This window comes from Papaver somniferum, chromosome 8 (assembly GCF_003573695.1).
Source record: "Papaver somniferum cultivar HN1 chromosome 8, ASM357369v1, whole genome shotgun sequence".
Classification (NCBI taxonomy): Eukaryota; Viridiplantae; Streptophyta; class Magnoliopsida; order Ranunculales; family Papaveraceae; genus Papaver; species Papaver somniferum.
The window spans coordinates 92,495,596-92,518,111 of record NC_039365.1 but is presented as its reverse complement, the minus strand read 5'-3'; the positions used below and the strand labels follow the sequence as shown (position 1 = coordinate 92,518,111).

Genomic DNA, 22,516 nt, shown 5'->3' with positions numbered 1-22,516 from the left:
AATATGTTTGGTATGAACTCTCTTCAACCAAGTGATATAAGTCGGACAAAGGCTCTTCCGTTTATCTTAACATAAACTCCTTCGTCGGGTCCTTAGATCTATCTTATGTTCAATTACCAAAGTACTCATTTAAGATTAAGCCAACAACACTCTTATTCCAAAAAATTGTGTTGATGTCGATCTACTTAATTAATCAATCCAATCTACCACAAGGATAAACCGATTATTAATTGGATCCTCTTTTACCAAAACAAGTATTGTGCACACCAAAGATTATAAACCCAAGTCAGATCTTCAATATCTTCTTTGTCTTCAAATCTTCTTAAACCTTTAATAAGAAACTTTACACAATCACTTGAGTCTTTTGTGATCAATCATGCACAGAACGGAGTTTGTTAACAACGGATTATCACAAGATCGTCTTTAGAACTAACAACAATCTAAAGATCCCTGTCGAAACTCTGAACTAGTTTGAGTGAATCTTATATCAAAATAGAAGATCCTCAAGCATAAACAAACTAGGTGCAATCAAATTTCAACCACCGTTGGTCAATCAAATCAATCGAAAACAAAAGATAAACCGCAATTATCTAGTTTTCCACCAACGATACACGCTAGAGCTTCTCAATCTCAAAGAAGACTTTAAACTGAGCGAGCGTAAGAGATTTCGCCTAATTGGGTTACTCTCCTCTCCGAATAGGCGGCTACACCAGTAACAACAACAAAAGAGGAAGACTGTTGTTACGAAGGATTAGTTTGCTAGAAAGGCAAGCTTCAAGTATTTATAGACAAGGAAGTTTGGACACCAAGGAATTTCCAACACTGAAAGTATTCTCATAATATTTATTAAAGCACAAATTCGGTTTCCATAATTCCTGGAAATGCTCAGTCCAAAAATAATGATCAAAATCTCTCGAAAAATCTATTTAGTAAATGCACATTAATAATTCTTATATTTCCTTATAAAATGAAATTAATAACCTTAATTAAAAGATTCTTAACTTACTTATGTTTCGATCCTGGGATTTTTTTCCTTTAGCTATTAAGGAATAACTTTGAACAATTAAAGAAATAAAGATTCACAGCACGTGTTCAAAGTATGTTGGCATCTTTACTTTGTAAGTTGTCTTTCACACTTACAACCTTGAAACCGATTTGCCACACTTCCAAACAAGTTTAGAATTGGTTCATCTGACTTTCAAACTATGTGATTGATCAAACAAACATTCATTCACAATCATGGGTTTAACGGTTCTACCAAAACAAGTTTCGATTCTACCTCCATGTGAGTACTGTGTATAGTCACACTAGCTTTCCAAAGTTCGGTTGACTAGGTACTAGGATCGGTTCCCCATATATATATGGTATCTAACTTATATGTGTTGCACATGTCCATAAGATCGGGTCCCCTTTGCCTAAAAACGTGTTGCACATGTCCATAGGATCGGGTCCCCTTTCTGCTATAAACCTCGCTGCACCTCATAAAAGGATCGGTTCCCCTTTGTGATGTACTGCACCTCTTACTAGGATCGGTTCCTCTTTCATAAATTTGGGCAGACATAACACAAACCCGATCATACCATCTCAGGTGATTACTTAATATCGGTTTCACTAATAAAAGTAATACCAATACATAAGTCATCCCTTTGTGAATAGCTCTACCAAGAACACAAAAAAGTTGTGAGCGGTTATACTCAATCACACATATTGGTTGTTCATAAGATACACAATGAATAACAAAACCAATAGCACCTGCCATTTTTCTTTTCGGTTCACTAACAATTTTATGATCTTACTTCCTTAGAACACATGTAAAACATTGTTCCCTAGGATGAAATCCTCACCTCGTACCCATACATAATCACAATAGCATTCAAATGATTATGGCGATGTCTTATCTACAAAGTTTAATGGTTAAGCAATAAACCTCGTATTGTATTCCTTAAAACTATGTCTATCTAGAGTTCAAATATGCTTCACAGTTATGTTTTCAATATGCACGACTTGAAAGATACGTTAGGGAATGAAACAGTTCAAGTCAAATATCATTAACCTTAAGTGGAAGGATGATTGTTGTCGTGGTAGCTCCTTGCTTCTTCACATCTTCAAGTCTTAGAAATACTTGTAATCTCTCATATCCTAATACTTTCAAGCTAACCTATACGAAGTTGACTCTAGTACATAATCAAGCGACTCTTAACATGAGTTTTGATTCACTAAAATATGACAACCAAACTTGACATACCAACGCTTGGTGGGTTCAACCGAGAAATGCTCTAACAGTACGTTTTCTTCACTCGAACTTTTATTTTCAAAGATTTTGAAGAAATCTCTTTATTCATTATGTTTTAGGGTTATAAAGGTTTGTATATCAATATTCCTTCGCTTGCACTTTTTCGTTCCATGTTTTCTAGGACTATTTGTACTCAGGTACCCAGTTAGTTTAAGGTTTGTTCCCATACCAGTTGTTGACTGTCAGAGACTCTACTTGAACAAATCATAATTCACACTTTTCATGATAGATGTTGTGAATTCACATCTTTATTCTTTGAATTTCATTGTATGTAGAAAAACCGAACATTAACATCATAGTCAAACCACTTTCTTCTTCATCTTTATCGTTTTCATGAGATCTCCAATGACTACTACCATTAAATCTATTACCAACTGCGGATCAAAGAAACAACTTTTTTAACAATAACAAATTAAGTTCAAAAACAACGTTAAATCTCTTCATACCTTTCTCATCATTACTCTTCGATGTTCTCCCGAACTCTCAACTTTTTTTTCCTGTTCCGCTCACAATTAACTTGTGTTTTTTCTTTTCTTTTTTGTTATACGATATCATAAAAGATGTCAAATATAACTTATATGTTAGTTTTATGCCATCGAATTAAAACAAAAACGAAAAATGATGATTATGTTTTGATTAAATTTGATTGTTAGGTGATAATAATGCCTCGATTGAGCAATTACAGGTAAAAAACCCATTGAGAATCGTCTACTGTGAAGCTAGATTTATGCATGAGTAGTATTCACCTAAACCAACTCATAACTTCCACTTCTAGGTATATTTTTGGACCATTGTTATGGTCTCAAACCTCTTATCGAGGATCAAAAGAAAGCACTTTTGGTTTATTACCTCTTTTTTGTTTCAAATGCCTGTCAGTGTAGCTAAAGAGATGGACAAAATTATGAGGAATTTTTGTGGGGTTATTCTTTAACTTGTAAGAAAAGGAGTTATTTTGCTTGGTCTAGAGTTACTGTTCCTAGACGCATCGGTGGTCTAAGGATCAAAAAATTGCACCTGGTAAATAAAGCTCTTCATGCCAAGTGGCTTTGGAAATATGGCAATGAAAGTTAGGTTTGATGGAGAAGAATAATAATTAAAAAATTTGGAGGGGTAATTGATTTTCTTTTTCTTAATCAGATTAATAGAGTTGTGTGTTTAAGCTTATGGAATGGAATTTTAAATTTTTTTTTTTCAATTTAGTACAACTTTAGTCCTTGTTGATAAAAGTGGTATTTGTTTCTGGGAGGATTCTTGGATGAAGATCAAACTTTATAAATAGCTTTCAGTGTTATGCAAACTTTCATAGAGGACAAAATACTATTGTAAAAGTTATGGTGTTTGCAGAGGGAGCATGGGATATGCATTTTTCTAGACCTCTTAATGAGAATGAAATCTTGGACGTGATCCAGTTAGTGCAACAAAATAGTGATCCTAGTACTACTCTTTCCAGTGCTTATTTGGGTATGGATGATAGGCACTGGATTTATGGAAGTGGGAAAGGTTTCTAAGTGGATAATGTTTACTGTGCACTGGAAACATATGGTTATCTTACTTTCCCTGATAAACAATAGCAGAATCTTAAAGTTTCCTTGAAAGTTTCTTATTTGGTTTGGACTTTATGTTACAATAGGGCTCCCAATTTTGATATTTTACTTTTTGCAGGTATGATTCAAGATGTCAATTGTTTTGTTAGTACAAAATACACTGAGAATATTTCTCATTTCTTCTTACACTGTAAGAAGCAACATTTGTGGTTTGGTCTTATTTCTTGAGTAGCTTTGGAATCAGTTGGGCATTCTGAAAAAAAGTGGGGGTATAACGACCACACTCAATAATTTGTTCGACAATCTGTATGGACTAACTCCAATATAATTTCGAGAACACCAGCTTAAAAAGAGAGATCAGTTAAGAAATATACCAAAGAGTTATATTTCAATTTAGCAATACAATTTGCAATCGAACAAATAAAAATCCATGAGCCCGATTGATATGAGAAATAACTTGGATGGTATTGAAGACCAATGCACAAGTGCCAATTAATTACACTCCAACAAACAAGGTCGGATTTACCAATTGATTGAACTACGCACAACCTGTGATATTTCAATTATATAAACAAATATAACGCGGAAAAGAAATAACACAGACACCAGAAATTTTGTTAACGAGGAAGCCGCAAATGCAAACCCCGGGACTTAGTCCAGATTTGAACACCACACTGTATTAATCCGCTACAGACACTCGCATACTACAAATTAACTTCGACCTGAAATGTAGTTGAGCCCTAACCAAGTCTCACACCGATTAAGGTACAGTCGCGTTCCTTACGCCTCTTGATCCACGCCGGATTCTGTGCACTTGATTATCTTAGCTGATCTCAGCCATAACTAAGAGTTGCTACGACCCAAATTTGAAGACTTATAAACAAATCTGTCTCCCACAAATAAGTCTATTCTGATAGATAAATATGTCTCCCACAGAAGTACCTATGAAGTTTTTGTCCCGTCTTTTGATAAATCAAGATGAATAGGAACCAATTGATAATCCGGTCTTATACTCCCGAAGAGCAGCCTAAAAATATCAATCACCTCACAATAACTTAACTATATGGTAGTAGAAAAAGTTATTGTGGAATCACAAAGAATGAGACGAGGAGATTTGTGATTACTTTTTATATCTTACCTACCGGAGATAAATCTCGAGTTAATCTTAGAGAATATAGTACTCAATACGATATAACAAGTAAGATCAGATCACACAACTACAGAGAAAATAGTTGGGTCTGGCTTCACGAATCTCAAATGAAGTCTTCAATTCATTAACCTATAATGGTTTTGGAAAAACCTAGGTTAAAGGAGAATCGACTCTAGTTGCAACTAGGACACGGGAAATTGTTGGGATTAGGTTTTCCAGTTCCTAGAGTTCTCCCATATATAGTCTTTCAAATCAGGGTTTGCTTTCAATCAAAGCTAAGATAGCTTAGTAACAAAGCATTCAATATTCAACGTTAGATGAAAACCTGATTTAAGATTCAAGCTAAGTCTGCTTAAAACCAAAGCATTATCTCTCCACAGTTAGATGGTGTTAGAGCATTGCTCGGTCGAACTCGCATGCGTTGCTATCTCAAGCATGTTTGTCAATGTTAGTGATCAAAACTATAAGTCTTGATTTCTAGTCTACTACAGCTAAGTCTCGGACTAGGATATAAAGTGTACTTGAGTTCAAGGACTTCATGGCGATTCATCATACAAGAAGAAGAACTACTCAAGGAACCGATGGAACTTCTCGACAAAAAGGTATGTGAAGACTTGAACTTATCTGTCACTCAAAAGTCTATCTAATCTATCTCCTACTTCTTGAGACAAAAAGTCGTATGCTATTTATAGACTTAGATTATACACATTTGGTATTTCGATCCGAGTATACCTCGCCTATCTATATCTCGAAATATGTGTTGGTAAGCATTTCGCTTCGACCATGTTTATCTTTACCTAGTGACGTAAGTCATGATATGTTTCAATCACTTTGAAAATTGCTTTGACGAGAAATGGTGTAACAACTGTATAACGTCCTCTAAGAATGTTTCAATGGTTGGAATGAGAGTTTAGATTACATAACCAATGATGGACATAAGTATTGTTGTGGAAACACATATGTCCATAAGTCCTATCCCTTGAACCAAAGTTTTCAAACTTTGTTGATCAAGAGAAACCCGAAGAATGGCTTGTTTCCAAGTCCGCGAACTCATTCCGCAAACTTCCGAACTTCTCATCCCGAGAAATTCTGCTGGAGTTGACAAATTTGTTGCGTGAGTACCAGTCTGCAAACCCAGTTCGCGAACCGGCGGAAAGTCTTTGCCGAGATTTTCTGCTGGAGTTTGTAAACTCTACCCGGTTGCTTAAGTCCGCGAACCTAGTGTGCGAACTTAATAAGGTTATATATCTGAAGATGATTTCTGAACTTAAACTTATAAAGACTAAGGAATGCAATTTGCAAACCGTGTCTATAAAGTTCATGAACCGATTCGAGTGAATCAAATCATCTTTGCTTCAATTGTGTCTTGTGTAGTACATAAGATTTTCTTGCAATTGAACAACTCTCTAACTAGTTCATTTGAGTCATTTGAACTAGTTATGGTGAAAAAGAATATGGTTGGCATAAAATGCTCATATGGCTAACCTTTTGGTTAACTATTGTTGAACCAACAATGTACACGTTTGGGTATGGTTAACAAACCTACAAGCGTGCATTTCATTTGTATATAACAAGCTAAGTTTTTGATCTAACGGTTGAGAAATATTAGATTGAATCTAAATCAGGTTTTCATCTAACGGTGGATATTGTTTGCTTTGTGACCAAGGAGAAACCCTGACTTGAAAGATTATATAAGGGGACATCTAGCAACTCATCAAAACTAATCCCCACACCTCACGTGTGATACTAGTTTGCTAGATAGATTCGTGTATCCTTTAACCTTTGGTTTTCTTCTTCTAAAACCAGGTTAACGACTTAAAGACATCATTGGGATTGTGAAGCCAGACCGATACTACTTTTATCGTAGTTGTGTGATCTGATCTTGCATCTTCTATCGTACGAGTACAATCAGATTGATTGGCTTGAGATTAATATCTCCGATAGGCAAGATATAAAAAGTTGTCACAAACATCTTAGTCTCATTGTTTGTGATTCCGCAACATCTTGTTTCGCTACCATACGATTAAGATTGTTGTGAGGTGATTGATTTATCTAGGCTGTTCTTCGGGAATATAAGACCGGATTATCAATTGGTTCCTGTTCATCTTGATTATTATCAAAAGACGGAACAAAAACTTTAGGGTTTTTCTGTGGGAGACGGATTGATCTTTTGATAGACTTTTCTGTGTGAGACAAATTTGTTTATTGTCAAAGCCTGCGTTTTTGGGTCGTAGAAACTCTTAGTTATGGGTGAGATCAGCTAAGGGAATCAAGTGCGCAGTATCCTCCTGGGATCAGAGGCGTAGGGAGTAGAACTGTACCTTGGATCAGTGGGAGACTGGTTGGGGTTCAACTACAGTCCAGTCTGAAGTTAGTTTGGAGTAGGCTAGTGTCTGTAGCGGCTTAATACAGTGTGTGTTCAATCTGGACTAGGTCCCGAGTTTTTTTTGCATTTGCGGTTTCCTCGTTAACAAAATTTCTGGTGTCTGTGTTATTTCAGTTTCCACATTATATTGTTTTATCTTTATAATTGAAATAATACACGTTGTGCTTTAGATCATCAATTAGAGTAATCCAACCTTTGGTTGTTGATTGTCATTGATTGATCCTTGGATATTGGTCTTTGGTACCATCCAAGTTATTCCTTGTGTTTGATTAAAGACTCGCTGATTTATATTATCTCGAGTAAATCAAAACAAGAGAGATATATTAACTCTTTGAGATACTTTTACCTAGATTGAGTCTGACTGTCTAGTTGATTCTCTAAAAAGAATTTCGGAGTTAGTCCATACAGATTGCTAAGCGAAATATTGGGTGGTGTTGTTAGACCCCCGCTCTTTCAGATGGTCTTAGCTTTTTACCCACAAATGAAATATACTTTCATTTAGATATGGGTAACCGGACCTAAACGTGTATATTGAGTTGTCTCAATAATAGTTAACCGAAGTTAGCCATATGAACACTTTTTTCTTAACCACATTCATCTAACACTTCTAGATCAACTATGATGATCAATCAACCATGAAAGTAATCAAATGAATCTAATTGTGTTTCCAATAGAGTTGTTCAATTGTTCACTATTTCACAGAAATATATATGAAGCAATTGAATCAAAATCGGATTGATTCATGAGAATCAATTCATGAACATTAAGCCACAATTTGCAAAGATTGCATTCCTTAACTCATAAATATATTTGTTCATGAGTATGAAAATATACTTAACCGATTTTAGAACTTTAACCACTAAGTTTGCAAACGGGTACGCAAACTATAGCTTCCGGACTTTGGTCTTGTCCAACAGTTTGCAAATCAGTATGCATACTGTTGTCCCGGACCTTAACTCAAGTAGAACCATTCCCATACTGGTATACAAACTTGGTTCCCGGACTTTAACAGTTAAAACCGTTCACATACCGGTACGCAAACAAGGTTTCCTGATCTGAATCATACCATAACAGTTTGCATATTGGTACGCATACTGTGCTGCATCCAGACAAAGGTTAATTGTTCTAAACTCCCATTTCAATCATTGAAACATCCTTAGAAGACGACAATAGCTGTCTCACATAAACTATTAGCTTATAAGTAATTTTCAAGTGATTGAATGATCAGTCCGAAACTTTCCGATTCGACATCAAATGATTGTCTAACACAAATCATGTAAGATGTTTCAAGGCGATTTTTACATGATCATCTTTTGACTTATTATTTAATTTCCAACAAATTAATTGTTTCCAACTAAACTCGTCAAGAATATGATAAACATAGCTAAAGCAAAAAGCTTCCAACACATATTTGGAGAAATAGGTAACCGAGTTAAACTCAGCTCGAAATACCAAATGTGTATAATATAAAAGCCTATATAGCTATACGACTTAGTCTCATTAGGAGATACAATATAATAGACTTCTAGGTGATAAATAAGTTTTAGTCTCCACATACCTTTTGTTGATGAAGTTCCTCCAAGATCTCCTCAGTAGATCTTCGTCTCCAATCGATGAACGCTGTGAAATCTAAATCTCAACTACACTTTCTATCCTAATCTGAGACATAGTTATAAGTAGACTAGAAATCAAGACTTATAGTTTTGATCAACTAAACTTCACAAACAAGCTTGATATAGCAACACTTGCGAGTTCGACCGAGCAATGCTCTAACACATTCTCAAGTGATGTTAGTTGTATGAAAATATAGTAATAAGAAGAGCAAGAACACGCTTAAAAATCTTTGGGGGTTGTTTGACTTTTGTTTAATCAATTTGTGTTGTGGTGAACAACAATTTTTCCACCATTTTCCTCTAGAGAGGAATCCTCAGACTTCTGTCTGTCAAGGATATTTGACCATACTTTCTTCTCTAATGGTCTTATTTTGTCTTTGGAAACCAACTTCTTAGACGAAGATAAAATCCTACATACCTCAGCAGTCTTCTGAGCAAGTTTAAGCTTCCTTGCCAAACGATTTGATATTCGTTGAAGTTTGTTGGCGTGCCTCACTTGATGTTTGTACTTGTAACATCTTGATAGTTCATGACCCTTATGAGAAAAAAACGAGCACGTCAAACTTGGATAGTATTCAGGCATCTGTGGTGTGAACGTAGCTAGACACATAGTGGATCCTGAAACATTACAACCAGAGTTTCCAAAGGATGGGTCAATTGATTCTTCCAGCTTGATTGGATTCTCTTCTTAACCGAAACCATCAAGTTGGATATATGTATTGATACAATTATCAAAATCAATGTTTTCATATAGAAGACCAACACTTGATTTCCTATCTTCATAAGAATCATAGATCTCAAACATCTCATCAAGTGTTACAGCAAGACCTTTGTTCCCAGTGTATTTTCTATGATTTGGGCACTCGTTTGCAAAATGACCAAAACCTTTACACTTAAATCACTATGGCATATCCTCGTCATCAGCCTCGTCAACATCCCTGTTTTTAGGAGGAACGCGATTGTGAGGTTTATCTGACGACCTAGGTTTGTCTCTTGAAAACCATTTACTTCTCTTCAGTAGAAGATCCCTAAACTGTCTTGTAATCAAGGAGACTGATTTGTCAAGATCTTCATCCGAAAAATCACCCTCAGACTGATCATCCTCAGAGACATAAACACTTTTACTTTTATCAAGTAACTTAGTGTTCTTCTGTGTTTTAAAGGCAACATCCTTTCCGATTTTGGATGTATGCTCATGATCAAAGATCTTTAGCTTTCCAACCAATGTATTTCTGGAAAGATTATCAAGGTTATTTCCCTCAACGATGGCATGATTCTTAGACTCGTATCTAGATGGCAGCGATCTGAGAATTTTCATCACAATGTCCTTTTCAGAAATAGTCTTACCCAATGCAAAAGATGCATTAACAATTTCAGACACTCTGTGATTAAACTCATCAAATGTATCTTCATCTGTCATACGAAGGTTCTCCCAATCGGAATTAAGGTTTTGAAGCCTAGCTCCCTTTTCACTGGAGTTTTCTTCAAATACGGTCTCTAAGATATCCCAAGCATCTTTAGACCTAGTGCAATTTGACACATGGTGCTGAAGATTTGGGGTAATGGCATGTATGATGACATTTAAACCGTCGTAATTTTGCTTTGCAGCAAGTATCTCGACAGGATTATATTCACCAATATTCTTGGGAACGTTTACATCTCCAACTGCCACAGCGGGAGCATCATAGCCATTAAAAACATATACCCATGATTGAAAATCACGCGCTTGAAGAAAAGCTCGCATAGAAATTTTCCACCATAAGTAATTAGAGCCATCGAAGACTGGTGGTACGTTAATAGAGATAGCACCTCTGTCCATAGAGTCAGATCGCTACAAACACAAACTTGTAAGGTCTTGAAAGTGTTTGCCTGCTCTGACACCAATTGAAAAAGCGGGGGTCTAACAACACCACCCAATATTTTTCTTAGCAATCTGTATGGACTAACTTCGAAATACTTTCTAGAGAATCAACTAGACAGTTAGACTCAATATAGGTAAAAGTATCTTAAGGAGTTAATATCTATCTCATATTTTGATTTACTCGAGCTAATAAAAATCAGCGAGTCTTCAATCAAACACAAGGAATAACTTGGATGGTACCAAAGACCAATATCCAAAGATCAATCAATGACAATCAATAACCAAAGGTTGGATTACTCTAATTGATGATCTAAAGCACAACGTGTATTATTTCAATTATAAAGATAAAACAATATAATGCGGAAACTGAAATAACACAGACACCAGAGATTTTGTTAACGAGGAAACCGCAAATGCAAAAAAACCCCGGGACCTAGTCCATATTGAACACACACTGTATTAAGCCGCTACAGACACTAGCCTACTCCAAACTAACTTCAGACTGGACTGTAGTTGAACCCCAACCAGTCTCCCACTGATCCAAGGTACAGTTCTACTCCCTACGCCTCTGATCCCAGCAGGATACTGCGCACTTGATTCCCTTAGCTGATCTCACCCATAACTAAGAGTTTCTACGACCCAAAATCGCAGGCTTTGACAATAAACAAATTTGTCTCACACAGACAAGTCTATCAAAGGATCAATCTGTCTCCCACAGAAAAACTCTAAAGTTTTTGTTCCGTCTTTTGATAATAATCAAGGTGAACAAGAACCAATTTATAATCCGGTCTTATATTCCCGAAGAACAGCCTAGATAAATCAATCACCTCACAACAATCTTAATCGTATGGTAGCGAAAAAGATGTTGCGGAATCACAAACAATGAGACGAAGATGTTTGTGACTACTTTTTATATCTTGCCTATCGGAGATATTAATCTCAAGCCAATCAATCTGATTGTACTTGTACGATAGATGATGTAAGATCAGATCACACAACTACGATAAAAGTAGTATCGATTTGGCTTCACAATCCCAATGAATTCTTTAAGTCGTTAACCTGGTGTTGATGGTGGTTTTTAGCTTAAGGTTAAAATCGTAAAACCGCACATCTGACATGACGCCACTATGACCATTAGCAAATTTATTGAATCGATCAGCATACCTATGTAAGATTATCAGGGTACCTTTTTTTATTTTTATGTGTCATGTTCCATGGCAGAACCCTTAACATTGACCGACGTCATCTATGCCAAACCCTAATTCTCATTTTACCGCGCCAAGGCATGCCAACCATGCCAGCCGCACCACTGTGCTAATGGAAAATCATGCCAGCCACATCTCCGCACCAAGGCATGCCAACCATGCTAGCCGCACCACTGTGCCAATGACAAACCATGCCAGCCACATCTCCGCGCCAAGGCATGCCAACCATGCCAGCCGCACCACTGTGCCAATGGAAAACCATGCCAGGAACATCTTCGCGCCAAGGCATGCCAGCCGCACCACTGTGCCAATGGCAAACCATGCCAGCCACATCTCCGCGCCAAGGAATGCCAACCATGCTAGCCGCACCACTGTGCCAATGGCAAACCATGCCAGCCACATCTTCGCGCCAAGGCATGCCAACCATGCCAGCCGCACCACTGTGCCAATGGAAAAACATGCCAGGAACATCTTCGCGCCAAGGCATGCCAGCCGCACCACTGTGCCAATGGCAAACCATGCCATCCACATCTCCGCGCCAAGGCATGCCAGTTGCACCACTGTACCAATGGAAAACCATGCCAGCCACATCTCCGTGCCAAGGCATCCCAACCATGCCAGCCGCACCACTGTGCCAATGGCAAACCATTCCAGCCACATCTCCGCGCCAAGGCATGCCAACCATGCCAGCCGCACCGCTGTGCCAATGGCAAACCATGCCAACGATGCTAGCCGCACCATGCTCCAATGGCATGCCAAACCCTTGACCCCACCATGGCAAGCCAACCGCACCTTGCCTTGGCCCCAACCATGCTAGCCGCACCATGCGCCAATGACATGCCAAACCCTTGGCCCCACCATGCCAAGCCAACCGCGCCTTGCCTTGGCCCCACCATGCCAAGCCAACTGCCGTCCCAATGGCAAACCATGCCAACCATGCTAGCCGCACCATGCTCCAATAGCATGCCAAACCCTTGGCCCCACCATGCCAAGCCAACCGCACCTTGCCTTGGCCCCAACCATGCTAGCCGCACCATGCGCCAATGGCATGCCAAACCCTTGGCCCCACCATGCCAAGCCAACCACGCCTTTCCTTGGTCCCAACCATGCTAGTTGCACCATGCGCCAATGGCATGCCAAACCTTTGGACCCACCATGCCAAGCCAACCGCACCTCTCCTTGACCCCACCATGCCAATCCGTCCGTGCCAAACCCTTGGCCCCACTATGCCAAGCCATCCGCGTCATTGGCCTTGGCCCCACCATGCCGACCTTCCCTGTGCGGCTACCAAAACGAAGGCGTGCGACGATCAACAACCACCCTTCCATCCTAGATGCAAATCCTAGATGTCCCAGGTCGCCAAACAACGCATGGTAACCTTTTGCCCAAAACCCTAGTTTTGGTCACGCCAAACCACGCCAAGGAATGCCATGTCACATGTGCCAATGGCATGCCAACCACCTTGCCGCACCATACCATGCCGGACTTCCCTATCCGGCTACCAAAACGAAGGCGTGCGACGATCAATGGCCACCCTTCTATCCTAGATGCAAATCCTAGCCGTCCAAGGTCGCCAAACAACGCATGGTAACCTTTGGCCAAAAACCCTAGTTTTGTCCACGCCAAACCGCGCCAAGGCATGCCATGCCACATGTGCCAATGGTATGCCAACCACCTTGCCGCGCCATAGCATGTCGTCCTTCCCCATGCGGCTACCAAAACGAAGGCGTGCGACGATCAACGGCCACCCTTCCATCCTAGATGCAAATCCTAGCCATCCAAGGTCGCCAAACAACGCATGGTAACCTTTGGCCCAAAACCCTAGTTTTGGCCACACCAAACCGCGCCAAGGCATGCCATGCCACATGTGCCAATGGCATGCCAACCACCTTGCCGCGCCATACCATGCCGGCCTTCCCCATGCGGCTACTAAAACGAAGGCGTGCGACGATCAACGGACACCCTTCTACCCTATATGCAAATCCTATCCGTCCAAGGTCGCCAAACAACGCATGGTAAACTTTGGCCACGCCAAACCGCGCCAATGCATGCCATGCCACATGTTCCAATGGCATGCCAACTACCTTGTCGCGTCATACCATGCCAGCCTTCCCTATGCAGCTACCAAAACGAAGGCCTGTATCAATCAACGACCACTTTTTCATCTAAGATGTAGATCTTAGCCGTCCAAGGTTACCATCTAACGCATGACAACCTTTGGCCCTAGTTTGATCGCGCCTAAACAAAGCCAAAACCCTAACTTTTGTCCGCGCTTAAACTGGGCCATGTTAAAGCCATACTGATCATACTTTCATGCCACTGGCTACCAAAAGAAAGGTTGCAATAATCAACGGCTACCTTCCTCTTAAGATGCAAAATCTCGTCCTCAAAGCATCACGAGTACATATTAACAGCAACCGAATATTTCACCATGTGGGTCGAAGCCATACCTTTACGAGGGACGAATAGAACCACAATCGCGGCATTCATTAAGGAGTACATTATCTACCGATTTGGCGTGCCTAAACATATCATCACCGACAACGACACTCCTTTCGCAAACAAGCAAGTACGGGAGTTACTCGAAGAATCGGAAGTAATCAAGTCTTCTCCACCGTGTACTACCCCCAAGGGAATGGACAGGCTGAAAGCACCAACAAAACTCTGATCCGAATCCTCAGTCGGACAGTGCATGATAATCCTCGGACATGGCATGAGCAATTTCCAGTAGCGCTCTGGGCGTACCGGAAATCACCAAGAAGTTCCACCGGGGCCTCTCCCTACTCCCTTGTTTACGGCGCAGACGCCATCCTCCCAGCAGAAGTTAAAATCCCATCGGCTAGGATTGCCGAAGCAAGCGGAGTTCGATGGAATGAAGCTGAAGCATTGAGCGCAAGATTCGCAAAATTGGACACTATAGATTCCAGAAGATCCAAGGCGGAAGAACACGCACAAGTATACAGAAATAGGGTTTCCAGGGAATATAACAAAACCTTGAAGCCTCGGTTTTTTCAAGTGGGATATTTGGTACTGAAGACTGCCAAACACATTCAGCAAGACGCGTCCGCACCAAAATTCTCCGCAAAGTGGGAAGGGCCTCATATAGTCAAGAAAGAGTACAATAGTGCGTACTACAATGTCATTAAAGAAGACGGAGGAAAACTGGAAGCAATCATCAAAGGAAAGTGGCTTAAGGCATACCACGCCTGACCACCACCTTGCGCCCGCCGTATCACAAACACGGATAGCGAGGCATCTTTCCACTTTTCTTCCACATCTCAAATATCAAGTTTCTTTTCCTTTGTTTGATTGAAGTAAATCAATAAAATTCACTTATTCTTTCAAAAAAAAATACAAAAAGAAAAAAGAGAGAGCAAAAACATGCTTAAAACCTAGAAATAAACCAAACATCTCACAACCACATAACTCAGAAAAGCCCATCCAACAGATTGTAATCCCTCGAAAGCATCATCTTTAACCGACTTTGATACCTTTTAGTCCTACTCTTCAAGTTCCGGATTTACTCTTTCACCTTCTGTGACTCCATGTCCAGAGCTTTCTCCTCTTCCATAATAGCTTTCTTTGCAGGGACCACGCCAGCAAGAATACCGTCTCTGTCGACTTTCACAATATCAAGACGATGTCGCAACCAACTAACGTTGAAATTCAGAGATTCACAGGTAGACACCATGTTCTCCCACTTTTGAATAGTTTATTCCGCGATAGCACGGATAGACATACTCTCCATTTCGGCGACCATCGGCAAGAGACAATTCACTATGGAAACTAAAGCGGACGAACAATATTGCACCATGCTCCTGGTGGCGATGTGGCCATATATCCTCCATATATTTGTGTAAAGAGTCACGAATTATTTCCGCACCAGAAACCCACCGACGTTCCGGTAGTTAGAGGAAAGACACCTCATGCGGGTTCCGAACGACAAACCTGCATTGGGATACTCATGACAAGAAATTCCTAATTTGGCGTTCTCCAGATGTGCAGCAGCTGGTGGGATCGGGCTTAAAGGAAAAAGGGTAACCAAATCATCTTCATCAGTGATGGTAACGCACGCTCCGACAGGATATCTCTACACAGAAGAAAACTTTTGTCATTCATCGGTAAACAATGAAACACATGTTGATCAATAAAAACATACCGGTATAATCTTCTTGACTCGAATAACCCGGATGGGGGAATTTTTGCAAGAGTCAGGCCTCACGCGTTTGACTGGAGAATCTAGCTGGCTCGAGGATGATTCACTTCTGATCGACATGATGAAGAGAGGTGGACTCAACAAGAGGAAATCTTTGTTGTAAAACTGGGAAGGCGATGCAACTTCACCGGCATAAATATTTTGGAAACCCTAAAGTAAGAAAGAGAAACACAGACTGAATAAGCGGAACGTGATTACATCACGACTAGGAAATCTGCCTCAAACGAAACCCCTCATCAAAAACCCTAATGAAAGCCAAACGAGACAGGAGTGCGTGATACTTTGACATTTGAATGAGAAGAGGACTTCCTATTCGAGGTGAAGTAAGGAAAAGAGGCAATCGGGCCGCAAAGACAAATCACCACCATTCCAAGCCGTCCGCGCATGCTTTGCCTCACCAAACTGTGTCATTCCTTGCACCAACGTCCGCGCATGCTTTGCCTCACCAAACCGTGTCATGCCTTGCAACACCGTACGCGCATGCTTTGCCTCACCAAACCGTGTCATGCCTTGTACCACCGGCCGCGCCAACACCAACAAACTTTCCAATCCAGCGTCACGATGTTCCCTAACCCAGCTAAGGTGATGCATGGCCAGACTAAGACGACAATTTTCATCTCACCACTCCACGGTCTGCACCACCAGTACAATTTATGCAAGGCCGCCAACACGGGAAGCACAAACGCTCTTTACCTCTCGAAAAAGGTTAGTCGGACCTTCCTGAATATATTTTCATGACTTGTTGTTTCGATTTTGTCCTAGCCTGTCACCATCTTATGCTTACCTCGCAACGATGCTCCCGTTCCGAGCTAAGAAGGGGACTTAATGTTGATGGTGGTTTTTAGCTTAGGGTTAAAATCATAAAACCTCACATCTGACATGACGTCACTATGACCATTAGCACATTTATTGAATCGATCAGCATGCCTATGTAATAATTACCAGGGTACCTTTTTTTTATGTGTCATGTTCCACGGCAGAACCCTTAACATCGACCAACGTCATCTATGAAAAACCCTAATTCTCATGCTACCGCGCCAAGGCATGACAACCATGCCAGCCGCACCACTGTGCCAATGGAAAACCATGCCAGCCACATCTCCGTGCCAAGGCATGCCAACCATGCCAGCCGCACCATTGTGCCAATGACAAACCATGCCAGCCACATCTCCGCGCCAAGGCATGCCAACCATGCCATCCGCACCACTGTGCCAATGGAAAACCATGCCAGCCACATCTCCGCGCCAAGGCATGTCAACCATGCTGGCCGCACCACTGTGCCAATGGCAAACCATGCCATCCACACCTCCGCCCCAAGGCATGCCAACCATGCCAGCCGCACCGCTGTGCCAATGGAAAACCATGCCAACCATGATATCCGCACCATGCTCCAATGACATGCCAAACCCTTGGCCCCACCATGCCAAGCCAACCGCACCTTTCCTTGGCCCCAACCATGCTAGCCGCACCATGCGCTAATGGCATGCCAAACCCTTGTCCCCACCATGCCAAGCCAGCCGCGCCTTGCCTTGGCCCCAACCATGCTAGCCGCACCATGCGTCAATGGCATGCCAAACCCTTGGCCCCACCATGCCAAGCTAACCGCATCTTGCCTTGGCCAAACCATGCCAAGCCGGCCATGCCAAACCCTTGGCCCCATTATGCCAAGCCATCCGCGTCATTGGCCTTGGCCCCACTATGTCGGCGTTCCCTATGCGGCTACCAAAACAAAGGCATGCGACGATCAACGACCACCCTTCCATCCTAGATGCAAATCATAGCCGTCCACGGTCGCCAAACAATGCATGGTAACCTTTGGCACAAAACCCTAGTTTTGGCCACGCCAAATCACGCTACGCCATGCCATGCCACATGTGCCAATGGCATGCCAACCACCTTGCCGCGCCATACCATGCCGCCCTTCCCTATGCGGATACCAAACCGAAGGCGTGCGAAGATCAACGGCCACCCTTCCATCCTAGATGCAAATCCTAGCCGTCCAAGGTCGCCAAAAAACGCATGGTAACCTTTGGCCCAAAACCCTAGTTTTGGCCACGCCAAACCGCGCCAAGGCATGCCATGCCCCATGTGCCAATGGCATGCCAACCACCTTGTCGCGCCATACCATGCCATCCTTCCCTATGCGGCTACCAAAACGAAGGCATGTATCAATCAACGACCACTTTTTCATCTAAGATGCAGATCTTAGCCGTCCAAGGTTACCATCTAACGCATGACAACCTTTGGCCCTAGTTTGATCGCGCCTAAACAAAGCCAAAACCCTAACTTTTGGCCGCGCCTAAACTGGGCCATGCTAAATCCATACTGATCATACTTTCATGCCACTGGATACCAAAAGAAAGGTTGCAATAATCAACGGCTACCTTCCTCTTAAGATGCAAAATCTCGACCGTTGAAGGTCACCACCGAGACGACAAGTCTCCCAAGCTCAACTTTCCAGACAACATGCTACATGTTTTCCACAAAAACACTCGAGACATCAACACATGTCACAAACTGGGGGATGCTCATTGGGTATTGGTTTGGAGGCTTACAACGTGTGGCGTACACTACGCTCATTTTAAGAAAGTGTCATAAGGATGAGGCGGTTAGTAAATACAGGGAGTAATGGTGAAACGCTTTCTTTTATGGAACATCAATTCCAAGCGTTACCAGTTACCACCTCCTCCCATTTACTCACCCGTTTTCCATTTCTTAATGAGTATGTTTCACTTCGACTTGTATAAATATGCATTACCTATTTCCACCGAATAACAAGTTCTGGTCAGGAGCATACAACACTCAGAAAATGTTTGCTAGCTTTCCCATCTGTTAGCTTCCCACTTTCTGATACAAGTCACAAAACAACTACTCTTCCAGAATCAACTATTCTGGTCTCAACACTCTCTTAGCTTCCCTCCCCAAAACCAACCCTTCTCCTCGTCTTTGTGATCGAAGCAAGTCTGGAGCGGCCATTTCTTGGTTTAGGCCGGATTTGTACAGATTGATCTCTCGAATCTAAAGTACTCCCCTGTAGTACATTCTTTAGGGTTTAGACTCGTTTCTCACCCACACACCGGGAATTACCGAAATCAGCGGAAACCGTTTTCACCCTCAAACACCTGGTTTTAGAAGAAGAAGACCAAAGGTTAAAGGAGAAACGACTCTAGACGCAAACTAGTATCACACGTGAGGTGTGGGGATTCGTTTTGCAGAGTTGCTCGATTTCCCCTTATATAGTATTTCAAATCAGGGTTTCTCCTTGGTCACAAAGAAAACAATATCCACCGTTAGATGAAAACCTGATTTAGATTCAAGCTAATATTTCTCAACCGTTAGATCGAAAACTTAGCTTGTTATACACAAATGAACTGCACGCTTCTAGGTTTGTTAACCATACCCATACGTGTACATTGTTGGTTCGACAATAGTTAACCAAAAGGTTAGCCGTATGAGCATTTCATACCAACCATATTCTTTTTCACCATAACTAGTTCAAATGACTTAAATGAACTAGTTAGAGAGTTGTTCAATTGCAAGGAAATCTTATGTACTTCACAAGACGCAATTGAAACAAAAATGATTTGATTCACTCGAATCGGTTCATGAACTTTATAGCCACGGTTTGCAAATTGCATTCCCTAGTCTTATAAGTTTAAGTTCAGAAATCATCTTCAGATATATAACCTTCTTAAGTTCGCACACTAGGTTCACGGACTTAAGCAACCGGGAAGAGTTTACAAACTCCAGCAGAAAATCTCAGCAAAGACTTTCCGTCGGTTCGCGGACTGGGTTCACAGATGCATCTAGTTTGTCAACTCCAGCAGAATTTCTCGGGATGAGAAGTTCGGCAGTTCGCGGACTGAGTTCGCGGACTTGGCAATAAGCCATTCTTCCGATTTATCTTGATCAATAAAGTTCGCAAATTTTGGTTCAAAGGATAGGACTTATGCACATATGTGTTTCCACAACAATACTTATGTCCATCATTGGTTATGTAATCTAAACTCTCATTCCAACCATTGAAACATTCTTAGAGGACGTTATATAATTGTTACACCATTTCTCGTCAAATCAATTTTCAAAGTGATTGAAACATATCATGACTTACGTCACTAGGTAAAGATAAACATGGTCGAAGCGAAACGCTTACCAACATATATTTCGAGATATAGATAAGCGAGGTATACTTGGCTCGAAGTACCAAATGTGTATAATCTAAGTCTATATATAGCATACGACTTTTTGTCTCAAGAAGTAGGAGATAGAGTAGATAAACTTTTGAGTGACAGATAAGTTCAAGTCTTCACATACTTTTTTGTCGAGAAGTTCCACCAGTTCCTTGAGTAGTTCTTCTTCTTGTATGATGAATCTCCATGAAGTCCTTGAGCTCAACTACACTTTCTATCCTAGTCCGAGACTTAGCTATAGTAGACTAGAAATCAATACTTATAGTTTTGATCACTAACATTGACAAACATGCTTGAGATAGCAACGCATGCGAGTTCGACCGAGCAATGCTCTAACAATGGTAATTGTCGATGGGTACCAATACGATTTCCCTCAGCAGCGGATTCTTGAGGTAAGGCGTCGAAAATTTCCTCTGAGCCGGATGATCTAATGTTGTGGGCTTTTTTCTTACAGTTATAGCTTGTCTTTCATTAACGCAGATGATGATAAGCGATCATTGTAATCATACCTTGTACCAGTTCTTCAAGGCGAAGGCCCTTAAGTTGGAGGCAAATCTTCGTCACAGAGAAGGTGAATTGACCGCTGCTGAGGCGCTCATCGCTGCTAAGGACGAGGAGATATTGGATTTAAAGAATCGGCTGAAGGGGAAAGAGCGGATTGGTGCTGAAGAAGAGAAGCTTCGTCTTGAAATTGCACTTGCTCGTAGTGAGTTGGAGACGGCTCGTAATGATGCTTCATCTTCTAAAGGTTTGTTTTCTTCTCTTCGTCGCTACCTTTCGTCATCTTAGTGTGCTGTCTGAGTCTCCCGGCCTATCTTCAGCAATCGATATCCGAGAGTTAACATGGCTTCGGAATGAGAAGACTCGTCAAGCTTCTCGGATTAGGGAACTAATGGAGAAAATCAAAGATGAGGCTGATAAGTGGAATGCTCGGGCAGATGAGCATAATGAGTTGATGGCTCAGTATCGACAACGACGGGAGCAGATGGTTGATATACAGAATCGTTATAACTATGATCGCCTCCAGTTTGATGGTGCTTTTTTATGGACTCGTGAGAATCTACGTGAGGCTCGTGAGGGTATTTATCGTTTAGAAACCAGGATGGCAAGCTTGGAAGAGGAGCTGCGTCAATATCGTTCATCTCATGATCCTGAAGTTCGTGATTATATACAGCAGCTCGTTCGGGAGAGGGATGATGCCAGAGCCGAGGCCCATGCACTTAGTAATGCTTTAGCTGCTTCTCGGTCCGATGTCGCTCGTTTAGTGGACTCTGAGAAGGACCTTGAAATAAATATGTACAAGCGTACTAAAGGGATAGAAGAGATGAGTAATAAATTCAATCACCTTCGACATTTAGACTCCATGAAGCAGATAGAGTTGGATGAGTGTCAGTTTGCCCTTACAAATCTTCGGTTGGATTATAAGAAAATTTCGGACGAGTATGATTTTCTTGACGAAGCCTGGGTCGCTGTAGTTAATGAATATGAAATAGCTTCGGCTAGGGTCGAAGGTATACACTTGTTTGGTCGTGAGTAGTCTTCGTAATTTAGATTTTCTAACCCATTTGTGTTTTTCCTTTTCAGATCTCGAGGGACAGCTTAACCTCGCAAATGAAAATCTTGAAAAGGCTCAATCTTCCCTAGCGTACCAAGAGTGTCAAGCCCAGTATTTCGAAGGGCTAGCAGGATCTAGGGATACAGCGGCGAAGGAAGCAGCCAAGGAGGTGGCTCGATTGACATCTTTGTTGTTGCAATCTGAGCTCAAGGCCACCGTTATTACTCATAAGTCTCATTGCAGCTGGCCGAGGAGATTAACAAGACCTTAACCAAGATCGAACAGAACCTCCTGAAGGAACATGATATTGTTAAGAAGTATCCTCGTCGTCCTATGACTTGTCCCTTAACTTACTCTTCAGGTCCTTCTTAGGGGAGAAGTGTTCCTTTGTCTCAACCGAAGAATCCTTCGGAGGGGAAGTAGATTTTTTTGTTCGTTATAGAAAGTTGATGTTTGTTGATTACTTGGCTTTGGGCCATTTTTTGTGTATCTTGTTTTACCTT

At 41.3% G+C, this 22,516-nt stretch overlaps 1 protein-coding gene across 1 annotated transcript; it reads left to right on the top strand.

The window, feature by feature from the left end:
• The first annotated feature begins 20,796 nt into the window (after positions 1-20,796).
• On the top strand, positions 20,797-22,284 carry LOC113305781 (intracellular protein transport protein uso1-like). Its single transcript, XM_026554784.1, has 4 exons — positions 20,797-20,850; positions 20,939-21,206; positions 21,280-21,969; positions 22,043-22,284. The coding sequence occupies exons 1-4, from the start codon at positions 20,797-20,799 to the stop codon at positions 22,282-22,284; spliced, it is 1,254 nt and encodes a 417-aa protein (XP_026410569.1).
• Positions 22,285-22,516: the final 232 nt, after the last annotated feature.

Bases quoted from the DNA above. Each gene is read 5' to 3' on its own strand.
- LOC113305781 (XM_026554784.1), top strand. From the start codon at position 20,797: ATGGTAATTGTCGATGGGTACCAATACGATTTCCCTCAGCAGCGGATT. The intron at 21,207-21,279 runs GTTTGTTTTCTT...GCCTATCTTCAG, and splicing joins TGATGCTTCATCTTCTAAAG to CAATCGATATCCGAGAGTTA. The intron at 21,970-22,042 runs GTATACACTTGT...TTTCCTTTTCAG, and splicing joins AGCTTCGGCTAGGGTCGAAG to ATCTCGAGGGACAGCTTAAC.